At 39.1% G+C, this 15,700-nt stretch overlaps 1 protein-coding gene across 1 annotated transcript; it reads left to right on the top strand.

Moving 5' to 3' along the window:
* Positions 1-3,035: 3,035 nt before the first annotated feature.
* LOC138881056 (secreted RxLR effector protein 161-like) lies at positions 3,036-3,731 on the top strand. The gene has a single exon (XM_070161257.1). The coding sequence runs from the start codon at positions 3,036-3,038 to the stop codon at positions 3,729-3,731; it is 696 nt and encodes a 231-aa protein (XP_070017358.1).
* The last annotated feature ends 11,969 nt before the right edge of the window (positions 3,732-15,700 follow it).

The raw sequence follows: 15,700 nt of genomic DNA, 5'->3' as shown, positions 1-15,700 counted from the left end.
ATTTTTGTATTTTTTTATTAATTTAGCGAATAAACACGCACAGACAAATACAAATAATTCTTCAAAATATCACAAAATTGCACACCAAAGAAAAATCATTTTATTTTTGAATTTTTTGGGAGTAATTCTCATATAGGGCAAAAATCACGTGCTTACAGCTGTCATGTACACTAATAATGGTGGAAACATGCAGGGAATAGGGTTCTAAAGGGATAAAACTCCTTACAACCCTCACAACAAGTATGTCACTATTTCTGATAACTGGCTTTATACCCATTGTAGGAACAATGGGCACTTCAAAGAAAATTACCAAGCCAGGGTTCAATCTGTTCAGAAAAATAAAGTATTTGCTGAAAAAGTGACTACAAAAGAGGGACTAGGTTCCACTCACAAAAAGCGCACATTACCTGTATGAACTAAGAGAGCTCTTATTCATCCTTTTGCCTACTACAAGGTACCCAAACTTGCTTGGGTTCCTAAAACTAACTCTTGATCTTCTTGTGCAGGGAACAGTGAAAAGAAGTAGTCAACAATGGTTTATGGATAGTGGGTGTTCAAAGCACATAACTGGGAACACCTTGGGCTTTCTTTCACTAAAAGCCCTGCAAAGAGGGAGTGTATCCTTTGGAAATGGGAAAAAGGGGTACATTCTTGGAGTTGGAAAAGTCGGGAAGTCACTCACTCATTCTATTGAAAATGTGTACTATGTCAATATCCTTAAGTACAATCTCTTGAGTGTCTCTCAGATCTGTGATAAAGGAAACAAGGTGGAATTCTTGTCCAATATATGTACAGTTACTGATCTGGTAACTGGTGAAATGGTACTTGTGGCCAAGAGATACAAGAACATCTATGTTGCTGATTTCGAGTCCATACAAAGTGGTGATCTGAGTTGTCTGAAAGTTGTTGATGATGATGTTGAACTACGGCACAGAAGACTGGGGCACGCAAGCCTTTCTCTTCTGAACAAACTAATTCAGAAGGACCTGGTCCATGGTCCGCCCATGTCAAAGTTCAAGGTGCAAAAAATTTGTGATGCATGTGCTAGAGGAAAACATGTGAAGTCCTCTTGTAAGTCTAAAAGGGATATGAGCACCTCAAAGCCACTAGAGCTTTTTCTTATGGACTTATGTGGTCCTATGAGAGTGCAAAGCAGAGGAGGAAAAAGATACATTTTTGTGATAGTGGATGACTACTCCAGATTCACATGGACTCTATTTCTTAGAACTAAAGATGAAACCTTTGAGGTGTTTGTGGCCTTTTGTGAAGAAAATCCAGGTGAAGATAGAGTCTAGAGGCGCATGCATTAGGTCAGATCATGGAATAGAATTTGACAATGTCAAATTTGATGAGTTCTGTAATAAAAATGGCATAACCCACAACTTCTCAGCTCCCAGAACTCCCCAGCAAAATCGAGTAGTGGAAAGGAAGAACAGAACTCTGGAAGATATGGCAAGAACAATGTTAATTGACAGTGGAATTGCAAAGAACTTCTAGGCTGAAGTGGTCAACACTGACTGCTACTTGGTGAACAGGTGCATGATCAGGTCCCTCTTGAACAAAACCCCATATGAGTTGCTGAATGGAAGGAAACCCAAGTTGACTCACCTAAGAACATTTGGGTACAAATGCCATGTTCTCAATAATGAAAAGGATCAGCTTGGTAAATTCGATGCCAAGAGTGTTGAAGGAATATTTCTGGGCTACTCTTCTCAAAGCAAAGTGTACAAGATATATAATAAGCGGACTTAATATTTTGAGGAAAGTGTTCATGTTATTTTTGATGAGTCTCATCTATCCTGCAAGAAGAGTGCTGAAGAAGATCAAGATGGAGAACCCTTACTAGTCCCTGGTGAAGCCATTGACATGACAAATGGAAAGGCAGATATGATGAGCCAAATAAAAGAGCTGAGTGAAGACAATACTGCCTCATCTTCAATGGAACCGGGTACTTCAATTACAACTACTGAAGCTAAAGAAAGAGTGGTTGATTCAATTCAGGGTACTCCACTAGCACCTTAGAGAAGAACACAGGAAAACCAGTCAAATGTACCCACATTCTCTCTATATGAACCTCAGACGTCTAACTGGAGACACAAAAGCTCTCATCCTCTTGACAACATAATTACCTCTCTAGATTTCGGAGTACAAACCATGTCAAAAGCCAGAAATTCACTTGCCTTCTCAGCCTTTCTCTCCCAAATAGAACCCAAGAATATCAAATAAGCCTTGAAAGATGCAGATTGGATTATAGCCATGCAAGATGAGTTACATCAATTTGAAAGGAACAATGTCTGGCACCTAGTACCCAGACCCTCAGATCGAACCATTATAGGAACTAGGTGGGTGTTCAGGAATAAGCTTGATGAACATGGAAATACCACAAGGAACAAGGTCAGTCTAGTGGTTCAAGGCTACAATCAAGAGGAAGGGATTGACTATGATAAAATGTTTGCCCCGGTCGCTCGCATAGAAGCTATTAGAATTCTAATCTTTTTTGCATCTCATATGGAATTCACCTTGCTCCAAATGGATGTCAAAAGTGAATTTCTGAATGGGCTTCTTAAGGAAGAAGTCTATGTGAAGCAACATCCAGGGTTTGAATGTCATGAACACCCTGAATATGTTTTTAAACTGGATAAAGCATTGTATGGGCGGAAGCAGGCTCCTGGAGCTTGGTATGAAAGACTGTCAAAGTTCCTCTTGGAAAATGGCTTTGAAAAAGGGAAAATTGACAACACCCTGTTGCTAAAGAAACGGGGAAGGAACTTGCTCATTGTTCAGGTCTAAGTTGATGATATCATTTTTGGGGCAACAGTTGATTCTCTATGTGAAAAATTTGCAAAACTCATGGGAAGTGAGTTTGAAATGAGTATGATGGGGGAACTGAACTTCTTCTTGGGTCTTCGAGTAAAATAGTCCCCAACGGATACATTCATTTGTCAGCAAAAATATATCGAGGAGCCTTGAAGAGGTTTGATATGGAAGCATCAAAGGTGATAGACACTCCCATTGCTACGGCCACTTGACTGGACATGGATGAAACTGGGCCTCCTGTGAATCAAACCATGTATAGAGGCATTATTGGGTATCTTCTCTATCTTAATGCTAGTAGACCTGATATTATCTTCAGTGTGGGGCTATGTGCAAGGTTTCAATCAAATCCCAAGGAATCTCATTTGAAGGTAGCCAAAAGAATTCTAAGATATCTTAAAGGAACACAGGACCTGGTCCTTTATTATCCCTCAGGTGACAGTTTTAATCTCATTGGATATGCTGATGCAGACTATGCAGGTCATCTTGTGCATAGGAAAAGCACTTCTGGAATGGCTCACTTTCTAGGTTCATGTCTCATCTCTTGGGGCACAAGGAAGCAAAACTCAGTGGCTCTTTCAACAGCTGAAGCAGAATATGTAGTCGCAGCATCCTGCTATGCACAACTTTTATGGATTAAGCAGCAACTGGAGGACTTTGGGGTACTCACTAAGAGTGTGCCCCTTCTATATGATAACACCAGTGCACTCAACCTAGCTAAGAATCCAGTTCAACATAAAAGGACCAAGCATATTGATGTGAGGCATCACTTTTTGAGGGACAATGTTGAGAAAGGGTTGATATGTATGAAGTTCTGTAGCACAGAAGATCAAATTGCAGACATCTTCACCAAGGCATTAAGTAGGGAACATTTTGAAAGAAACAGAGTGAAGTTGGGGCTTTTAAAGCCCAATTGAGAACTTGATTCCTCATTATTTAGCTATGAAAATCACCTTAGGAAAAACAGGCTAAAAGTATTTTCTGGCCATGTCTAACTCATTTCAATATTGTTGCAGGTAAATACGCATGATGAGTATATAAGTTGTAGATGCAGTGCATAGATGATAAAAGAGGATTAATACTTTCAAATAACAGGTCAAGAACCTAGTTCTTGTACCAAAGGATAGTAGTTATGTGCATTCTTTAATACACGTCTTAAAAAGGTACAAAACACAACTGTCATGTCATCCAACTTTTCAGACTCTGCTGTCACGTCTCTTCACTTCAAATCATTCCATCTCCCTCTGAAACGTTGCACTTCTCCACTCCCAACCGTCGTTTCAGAACCGGTCCCTATCTCTCTCTCTTCATAATTATCCATTCTTAATAAAAAAAACCTCTATTCTCCACAAACTATAAGTCCTCCATTAGAACTTCCCAAAGCACCTTCACTCCATCTTTCCATGGCTGATACAAACTCCGACCTCTCTGCCTCAGTCATACCTGCTACTAAAAAACCTATGGAGTCCTCTGTCCCTTCTGAGTCTTTTATAACCACTCCTACTCTCCCTGCTGAAATCACACCTCACCTAAATTCTCCTTCTCTTTCCATTTCAGAAACCCCTAAAAATACTGATCCATCCTCTCTATCTTCTGAGATACCCACTAATCGAAGAACAAGTGGAGAACAAAGTCAAAGGCATGAGGTCGTAGAGGGTTCCTCCATTATTGTTGCAGATTCCGTGGTGGTAGTAGTGCCGATTGAGAAAGTCAATATTGTAACCATCTTTATGGTATCTACTGATGGTGTCCTTCAGGAGATAATTACTCAGAAAAATGCAGTACAGGGTATGGGAAAAAAGGAGCTATAGTGCTAGTTGAGGACGCTGCACTAGCAGAAACTACTGGGCTCTCACATGAGGAACCCGATCCCTCTCCGAAGGACTCAGGTCAGGGTTCTCATTCCCAGGACAGTTCTACTCCTGCATTTGATGTTGCACCTCTGGACATGCAAGCTCCTGAGATGAGGTCCAGTGATGAGGAGGATCTAGATAACTTGGCTCTCAATGCATTCATAGTCAAGCGGAGGGTTGTGTCCACTCCTGAGTCTTCCACCAAACAACCTACTACTAGGTTGCAAGCTAAGGTGGCCTACGACTCTGCCCTTCAAAAGAGCAGAAAAAGTAGTAAGAAGCAAAGGAGGAAGCTGGTAAAAGATAGTGTGCTCGTAAGTGATAAGGCAATCCTTTGGTAGAGGTGGAAGAGGAAACACCAGATGAACCTGGTTCACTGGTTAGACGGTCTCAGAAAAAGAAGCAGCCTACTTCAGTAGAGAAGGTTTCAACCTCTAGCTCCAAGTTGAAGGATGTTGTGAGTGAGTTCTCGATGTCTGATGAGGATGTGTTAGTCAAATCCAAGGGAAAAGAGAAATCAAGTGGTGGGAAGTTCGTTAAACGAAATTCTGAAATTGTCCAGGAACCTGGTTCTGTGAAGAGGATGAGAAATGAAGTCGGCCTTGGTTCAAAACGCCTGAGGCACCAAAAGGTTCTGCTGGGTCGTATGTTTGACCCAGCAATCTCTGAGATGGCTGGTATGCGACAAATTCTTGAAATGGTTGAGTTTCAATGATGGGGGCATCTATTCCAAGTAGATGCACCTAAGGCATATAAGGATGAGGTACAAAGCTTCTTTGCTAGCCTCTTTCCCATTGAGACCGACCACATCTGTGCTTTGGTGAGTGGAGTAGATATCATGTTCGATGTAAAGTTGCTTGGATAAATTCTTAAAGTTCCTACAGTTGGTGTGTCCAGTGTAAAGGATGTATGTAAGGTTAACTTCAGAAATGTAGTGGTAAAAGACAATGCAAACCAAAAGGGGGATCTGATCCATAAGAATGCGTTACTCCCTGTCACACCTCCTTTTTCGCCCGCGCCGCCCGCGAAGGGATGCGGAAGGGAGTTTTTTCCAATTAAAGGACAATCAAAACGGGATTTATTTATTTTGTTTCAGAGTCGCCACTTGGGAGATTTATGGTGTCCCAAGTCACCGGTTTTAATCCCGAATCGAGGAAAAGAATGACTCTGTATTACAGTCTGCGCACCAGAAATCCGGATAAGGAATTCTGTTAACCCGGGAGAAGGTGTTAGGCATTCCCGAGTTCCGTGGTTCTAGCACGGTCGCTCAACTGTTATATTCGGCTTGATTATCTGATTTTATACAAGTGTGAACTTATGTGCAAAATTTAACTTTTAACCGCTTTTATCATTTACTGTTTTTATCAAGAATTGCAACGTTGTGAAAATGTATCTCGAACCGCGTTACAATCAATGTACCCGTGGTCGTCGACACACTTTGACTCCGTTGAGATTTGGATTTGGGTCACATCAATGTGCACCCGAGTTTAAGGAAATTAAATTATTAAAGGCGCGCCTAAAGCGACTAGCGTATTTATTTTGGGTAGGACCGTGGAATTTTACTAAACGGTCCATCCCGAAGCCTAAACAATTTTTAAAGCAATATTTATTGAGGGCCCCGCAATTTGTATTTTTATTTGGCGAGGCTCACCTCGTTCTTTATTTCTAATGAATTTGCAACGTCATGGACATGCATCTCGAACCACGTCACAGTCAATGTACCCGAAAAGGTCCTAATTTATTTACATGCTTACGAGTTGTTATAGTCGGGTTCCAAACACAATTTGTTAAATCAGAATGTAAACACAGTATGGACAGCCCGTTGGCCAACGTGGGCCCAGGCCCAACGTGTATGGCACAAAACTGGACCTGGGCCAACTCATTCACATGTTACTACCTAGTTACATTGTACTAGGCATGCTCACAATTTGTCAAATTAAAAAAAAAAACTTGGCAATCTAATTTTAATCCTAAACCATTTACATGCTGAAATTAACCAATAGTATCTAGCTAAACAATATTCCTACAAGTTCCGAAACGGTCTATTCGTTTAATGAGCTAACTGTTGAATGTTTAAGAATAGTCTAAATCAGCTAACATGCTTTTTGAGATATGATAATCATCAAACAATAACGAACTATCTGAACAGAGTTACTACACCATTTATTATTATTTTTAGCAATAAATAGACAGTTCGTCCACTAAGCTACTGTCAGATGTTCCATTATATATTAAACAATTACATGATTCTGATTAGAGGAAACTAAATAATGTATATACACAACTAAAATTCATAATATAACTAAGATAAATTCAGAACTTCAACTCTTCATTTCATATTCATGCTTCATGTTTCAGCTTACAGTAACCAGCGTGTCAGTTCTGTACCTGATATTGGAAGTAAAAGAAGAGGAAGATCAGCAAAAATGCAGTAGCATATAACAACAGCAACAACAGTAGCAAATTGAACACCCAGGGACAGATCTTAAAACCAACAGAGATGATTCCACAACCAGTAACAGATTTAAGAATAACCCAACAGCAAGCAATACCAGAAACCCAAGCTGAAACCCAAGAATTCAATGAAGCAGCACTCCAGAACCAAAAGAAAACCCAAGAAGACCAATCTGAAAATCAGTAGTACCAAATGCAAACCACAGAAGCAGTAACAATATTCTGATTCTCAATAGTAAAGAAAGGCTTTACTTTCAGTTTTTAATTCTCAAAGACTGAATTTTTTAAGTTCTGACAAATCAGTTTTCTTTTCAACTTAAGCTCTGAATTTATGATGATCAAATTCCGTCCTTAATTATGTCCAAGTCTGCTCTATTTATGCCTCATAACAGACCCCTTAATCAATTAAACAAATAATAAAATAATCCACTTTCTCTTACCAAACCCACTACTACATAAAAAATGCAATTGTTATTTTATTTAATCAACTTTTCTTGAGCCCCATAATCCCACTATGTCTTGTTCCCCATTATTGATTAAACAAATGCACTATTCCCCACTATCACATGTCTTGTCCCCCACTATATTAAACAAATATATTAATTCCCCACCATTATGTTTTGTCCCCCACTACGTATTATTTTATGTTTTGTTTTAATATTATTTAATACTTAGTGGACAGAACACTCATTAATTATTTTTAAGACTCATTTAAAATCCCGAAAATGCCATTGAAAATACTACAATTTACCATTCTACCCCCATCAGCTATAACCAATTCACCTAATCAATCTAACCAAAATACAGCAGCTATAATCAATTCCTAATCATATTTTATGAACAAATTTAGGCTAGAAACTCAATATTTTTGACTGAACAATATTTTTTTAACAACAAACATACTTTCAGATTCAATAACAGTAACAAATTGAACATAACAAACAAGTAGATTCAAATCACTAAACTCAATAATCAATTGAACTTTAAATTAAATCTAACAACATGATTAGACTAAAAACTTCTATATTAAAACTAAACAAGAACATAAAACAAACTGAAGAAATAATCAAGAAATGATAACAACGAACAAGAAAAGAATCAAACATATACTGATTTTAAATCCGAGAATATCAAACAAAATACGGACAGAAATGAAACTTAAACCAACTGACCGGAAATGACCGCAACGGAACAGAAACTCAGACAACAACCTCGACGTACCGGATCTCGACGAACAACGACGACCTCAACGGAAATGGAAAACTCGAACCAAGACTGCCAACGACCTCGACGTGAGATGAAGCTCGACGTGCTGCCTGGAGACGGAGTTTGCTGACGAAGAAGAAGCAACAGCAGCAGCGCTGCTTGTCGTGAAGGAGCTGGTGGTTTGGCGATGGTTTTTTCGGTGACTTAGGGTGAGCTCGACGAAGAGGATGAAGTTGGTTGTTTGAGGACGACCTCGATGATGGGATGAAGCTGCTGGTTGAGGACGACCTCGACGATAGTTATGAAGCTGCTGGTTGAGGACGACGAGGCAGCGTGAGAGAGGATGGATTTTGGGCGGTGGCTATTGCAGCTTGTTTTCTAATGAGCTGGGGCTGGAGATGATGGCGTTGGGTGGTCGTTTGACGTGAGGAGATGGAGCAGAGATGAAGAAGAAAAAGCAGCAGGTGAAGCTGGCTCGATCTCGACGATGGTGGTCGTGGGACAATTTGGTCGACGCAACAGAGATGAAGAAGATGAAGAGCTTGGGCAGCAGATGAAGGAGCAACATCCATGGTCGGCTGGGGGGTGTTGTTGGTGGCGATGGACTGGTTGAACGGAGGAGGGGGGGCTGTGGGGTTTCATGGCTGGAGGGGTCGTTTGGACGAAGAAGATGAAGAGAGGGGGGGTAGCTTTTAGGATTTTTTTTTCAAAACAAATGTCCAAATGGAAGAAAGGTTGAGGGGTGTTTGCTTGGGGTTATGGGGCGGACCGGGTCGGGTCGACCCGGTAGGAGTTTATTTGGTTTGGGCCTGGTTGATTTAAATTAAAGGTGGCCCAATCCGATTTTCTTCTTCTTTTATTGCTTCTTAAACTAAAACTAAATTCTAAAAAATCCTAAATTATCCTATAAAACTAAATTGATTTATAAAAGTGCAAATTAACTCTCAATAACAATTAACACATAATTAAATAGCAATTACGATAAAACCACACAATTTGGACATTAAATGCTAAAAATGCAACGTATAATATTTTTTATGATTTTTTGTTCTTGTAAAAACAAACTTAATTGCTCCTAATTGTAGAATTAAATCCTAAATGCAAATGCGACATATTTTTTGTATTTTTTATTAATTTAACAAATAAACATGCATGGACAAAAAATACAAATAATTATCAAAATTTGAGAGGAAAATTCTCAAAATTGCACACAAAGGAAAATTATTTTATTTTGAATTGTTTGGGAGTATTTCTCTCATAGGGCAAAAATCACGTCCTTACACTCCCTGTCTATCAGCTGCTTTTCGAATTGGTAAACAAAGTTCTATTGCCTCGAGCTGAGAAGAGGTCTGTGACTTCTAAGTCTGACTTATTTTTGATAGAGCAACTGGATAGCTTTACTCCTGTAACCCTGCCTGCTATTATGATTGAACACATGCAAAAGGTAGTCACCTTCAAAGATGGTAATCATGGCCTTCCCTACGGGTTTTTGCTTGCGGGATTGTTTAAGTTCTTTGAGGTGCCACTGGTGCAAGGCAAGGTGGGAACTAAGAAGCAGACTTTCTCACAGACAACATTGGAAGAATGCGAGTGCATAGAAAAGAATGGGGGGAGGAAGTACATCAATTGTCTCACAGCCATTAATGCTCAGAATAGTGCAACTGAGGAGATTCGTCGGTTGAAGGCTAAGAATGCTATCCTGGAAGGTCAGCAAGCCGAAGGGGTTCCGACGTCAAATGATGAAGTAGCTCGTTTGACAAAAGAGAATGTTGATCTCAAGGCGCAAGTAGAGAACCTGAAAGTAGAACTGCTCAATGAGCAAAAATCGGCCAATGCCCGAATAGACCTGGTTCTCCAAACACTTGCTGCAGCTTCCAAACCCTCTACTCCTAGTGCCCCCTAAGTACCCCTTCAATGACCAGTTTTTGGAAATATCCTTTAAGTTTTTTTTGGCAGATATTTTGTTTTTTTTTTTTGATGTGGTTGGGATGAAACAGTATTGCTCCCGTCTTAACAGTCCAATGTTTTTAAGCAAAGGCATATTAAATTTTATTAATATAAAATCTATCCTCTTTTATTATCTCATTGCTTAAATTCTATGTTTCTCTTCTCTATCATGTTGTGTGCACATATATGGTATGAGTTAGCTCGGCTAAACTTCTTTATGTTGTTTATCTATTTGTCTCTTTTTAATGATGCCAAAAGGGGGAATAAATAAGTGTAGATATAATGAGAAATAAGGAAGGCATAAAGTCAGGGGGAACTTGTGGAACTTGTGTTCTCCTGTTACTTAATCTAGTTTCTCTTGCTCTAAATCCACGTTATCAATGTTAAGTTTGTCATCATCAAAAAAGGGAAAATTGATAGGTTTTCAATGTCTTTGCCTTATGTTTTGATGATCTAACAAACTTACTGTCAAGTACCAGATAGGGAACCTGACACACTTGGACCATACTGCAAGTTAACGGATTCCAGCTAAATGTGAACTGTTATAGCTTCAGGAGATAGGAAACCAAACAAGGACCCGATACCCTTGTGGTTCCCTCATAGCAGTACAAAGTCAATTAGACACAGCTGGAAGCGACGTGACCGCTTGCACTGTTTCTGCCTGCACTGCACTATTCCAGTGCCCACTTATTCTTTGACCAACTAAAGTGCTTACATTATTTCAAGTGATGTCATCAAGGTGTATCAACAATGAGTTTATATCAAAACATCACTTGAATATTTATGTTTCTTATTCAAGCCTTTTGCAAAACAAAGAAATTAATTCTCACGAGCTTGAAGATCAAAGTTAAATGCTATTACGGACAAGTTCCTAAAGTTAGTATTTTGTTGTCCTTAGTTGAGTTGTAATTATGTGATTGTTCTTATTGTATCTCCTAAACTACTTAGCCCGAAGCGTTGATTAGGAACCCTCTTGTAAAATCCGTAAACTCTCTGGGTTTATTCATAAGTTAAAGTCTTTGTAACTAGAGAGTGACAAAGTGGCTTGTGATAAGAGTATCACAAGTTAGTTAAAGTCTTTGTAACTAGAGAGTGACAAAGTGGATTGTAGTGAGAGTAACACAAGTTAGTTGAGTTGAATTCTTTGTAATTGAGTCATTACAAAGTGGCTTGTAATAGGTGTTTACAAGTTACTGAAGTTGAAAGCCTACAGGTGTAGGTCGTGGTTTTTGTCCCTTTGAGTTGATATTTTTCCACGTAAAAATCCTGTGTCTCATTTACTTATAGATTTTTTAGCATTCTGAGCATAACCTCATAGAGGACCAGGTACTCTACTGATTGGTGGACTCATACAAACTAACACATATACTCAGTAAGTATCATAATTAACCTCGGCGAGGTTGTGGAGAGAGTGGCCAATGATACTTACTAATCAATCATAACTACTCATGAACATAACGAAGATATGAATAAGCATCAGAAACAACCAACAATTCCGCATATAGAGAAGATATGCAGTTGATATCAACTAATCCATCAATAGTTAATATATAGAAGATATACATGTATAACAAGTCAAGATACATAAATTGACATATAGAGAATATGAGTATTGTGATACAATCTACCAAGTAAAGCAGCATATAGAGAAGATATGCATATAAAGGCATGGATACATTCCAGACCTAGCACATAGAGAACATATGTGGTAAAATCATGTATACATCCTAGGAGTTTGCATAAAGAGAAGATACGCGAAACTCAAACACTAATCAGTTCTGTAATCTGTGTGTATATCATCAAGAGAGAAACATGAGAGGATGACCCTAGGGGAATGGATCCTTATCCACACACTGCATGGATAACTCATGTGCCATAATTATAATAATTGCACGGACAATTCACGTGCTATAATAACTCAACCCGTACGGATTGCTCACGTGTTGTCAAACCAGTCCATATCACAAAAAATACATATACAAGAATACATGTATATGAATAACGAATATCTAATCACATACTCATGGACTCAGGCAAATAGCAAGTCAAGTTGTATGCATGTGCGAAGTGTACGACTACGACTCAAATTAGGCGGGTATGCCATACAATAACAAGTATCATGCTTACACAGGAAATCAAAGCCTACATGTGGTCTCTAGCATGATTCAAGAAGTTCACATACTCATACAACTAATTAAACATCAATCATAGAAAGCATACAGTTCGAACAAGGCATAATAGAAGCCTAAAGTCTAATATAGTCAAATCATATATAAGACCCACATATACGCTCGTCACCTCGCATATACGTCACTTCTCACACATTACAATTAGACAAATAAGGTCATATCCTAAGAGTTATAACTTCATAAAAAGATTAGGCAAGATATTTACCTTAACAAGCCCAAATCGACCTTCCAAAATAACCTTTCCCTTAGAAATCACCTCCAACTGACTCGAATCTATCCAAATACCACTTAATAATATCAAAAAAAAATCTATACGAATCAATTCAAAACATAAAAGCTTACATTTTTAATCAATTCCAAAAAGTAAACAAAAATAAACCCTGGACCCACATGGTCAAAACCCCCATCAAGGGGTAGATCCTGACAGCCCATAACCCTACTGGTCCAAATATATGTTTGGTTTTCAAATCCAAGTTCAAATCATAGCTCTCAATTTTCACTTTCTTAAATTGTAGGTAAACATCCCCCAAATTCCATATTTTATGTGTTAATAATCCATATAGATTCTTGAATTAACACAAAAAATAAGTAAAAATCACTTACCCCAAAGTCTTATATGAAAATCTCCAAACAAAATCGCCCATCTCCAAGTCTAAGGTTCAAAATATGAGAGAATGAGCTAAAATCTCGAAATACCAGTTAACAACCCAGTTGCAGATGTCACATTTGAAGCCTGGGCTCGCAAATGCGATCCACACAAATGCAACCCTGGGCTCGCACAAGTGAACTACCCCCTGACCAACAAACATCGCAAATGCCACACAAATCCTCAAAAAACTGCGACACTACCATCAAATGCGACATACCCATCGCAAGTGCGACGGTCGCAAATGTGACACCAGCTTCGCAATTGTGAAGTTGGCCTTCCCAGACCCCCTATCGAAAATGCGAGGGTAAGTTTGCAAATGCAAACCTCGTATTTGTAAGCAGATCATCGTAATATGATGATTGCAGCAAATTCCAAACTAAGCAAATCAGTCTGAAACCAATTTAAAACTCACCCGAGCCCCTTGGATCCCATTTCAAACATCCACACAAGTATATAGACATCATACGAACTCACTCATAAGCTCAAAACATCAAAATAACATCTAATATCAAAGATCAAGTATCAGAACTTAAGTGTACATCTCTAAGTTCAAGAATCTCAAAACTTCCAACCAAGTATTTGATTCATGTCTAACCAACTCGGATCACCACCAAACTTTGCACACAAGTTTCATAAAAAAAAAAAACTAAGCTATGTTTTGAAACTATATTTAGAGACTGATAACATCAAAGTCAACTACAGCTCAAACTTAAGAACTCTTCAATTCTCTAAATTTCCAACTTTCAGTAAATAGACTCAAAATCTTTGAGAAGCCTCCAAATCTAAATCCGAACATATGTCTAAGTTAAAAATCACCATACGAACCTATTAAAACCATCAAAATCTAAGTCCATTTACACAAAAGTCAAACCTTGGTTACCACTTTTGGCTTAAGGCTTTGAAAATGAAACTAAGTATTCCAATTCACTCTTGAATTCTGTGAAAACCAAACCACCCATCCTCGCAGGTCACAAATGATCGGGAAGTATCAAATAGGGGAATGGGGCTCAAATACTCAGAACAGCTGGTAAGGTCGTTATATTCTCCACCTCTTATATAAATGTTCGTCCTCGAACGGGTTTAGAATCATAGCTAGAATGCCAAAAGGATGGGGATATCTACTCCGCATATGATGCTCGATCTCCCAAGTTTCTTCCTCGACCGGCTAACCTCTCCACTGAACCTTCACTAACACAACCTCCTTCGATCTCAACTTTTGAACCTTCCTATCCAAAATGGCCACCGGTTCTTCTTCATAAGCTAGAGTTTCATCTAACTGCATTGAACTGGAATCCAACACATGTGATTTATCTCCAAGATACCTCTGAAGTATAGAGAGATGGAACACTAGATGAACTCCCGATAAGTGGGGTGGCAAGGCAAGTTTGTAAGCCACCTCATCAACTCTCTCCAAAACTTCAGGATCACTAAACATTGGGCCCAACTTGTGCTTCTTCCCAAACCACATCATGCCCTTTATAGGCGAAACTCTAAGAAGAACCTTCTCACCTTACAAAAATGCCACATCGCGAACTTTCGGGTCCCTATAGCTCTTTTGTCTAGAATGAGCTGTGTGAAGCCTCTCCTGAATCACCTTCACCTTCTCCAAAGAATCGCGGACCAAATCAGTCCCTAACAACCTAGCCTTACTGGCTCAAACCAACCAATCAGAGAATGACACTGCCCCCCATATAAGGACTCATACGGAGCCATTTTAATACTAGACTAGTAGATCTTGTTGTAAGAAATTTCCATTAAAGGTATAAATGGATCCCATTGGCCTCTGAAATCAATAACACATGTCCTCAACATATCCTCAAGGATCTGAATGGTCCGCTCAGACTGCCCGTCCGTCTGAGGGTGAAATGCAATGCTGAGCTCTACCCATATGCCCTACTCACTCTGAACCGCCCTCCAAAAATGCGATATAAACTGAGTGTCGCAGTCTGAAATGATATACAGGTACACTATGCAAGCAAACAATCTCTCTGATGTTATTTGAGCCAACTTCTCTGAAATATAGGAAGTTAACCAAAATGAAATGCACTGACTTGGTCAACCAATCAACAATGACCTAAATAGAATAAAACTACCTCAAAGACCATGGAAAACCTACCACAACGTATATAGTAATGCGCTCTCACTTTCACTTTAGTATATCAATCTTCTGAAGCAAACCACCTGGTTTCTGATGCTTATACTTGACCTGTTGACTGTTAAAATACCGTGAAATGTTCCCTACAATGTCCTTCTTCATCCTTCTCCACCAATAATGCTGCTTCAAATCACGATACATCTTCGTAGCACCTAGGTGAATAGAATACAGTGAACTATGAGCCTCCTCAAGAATCAACCCTCTCATGCCATCGACATTTGGAACACAAATCCGACTCTAAAGTCGCATGACACCATCATCCCTGTTAATCACCTTCTTAGAACCACCTAGTTACAACATGTCCCTAAGTACCAACAAGTTCGAATCATCATACTAGCAATCCTTGATACACTCAAATAAGGACGACTTCCCAACAACACAAGCAAGAACTATGATAGGCTCAAAAATATCCAATCTCACAAATTATTAGCCA

Source organism: Nicotiana sylvestris, chromosome 11 (assembly GCF_000393655.2).
Source record: "Nicotiana sylvestris chromosome 11, ASM39365v2, whole genome shotgun sequence".
NCBI lineage: Eukaryota > Viridiplantae > Streptophyta > Magnoliopsida > Solanales > Solanaceae > Nicotiana > Nicotiana sylvestris.
This window is presented reverse-complemented; position numbering and strand designations above follow the sequence as displayed.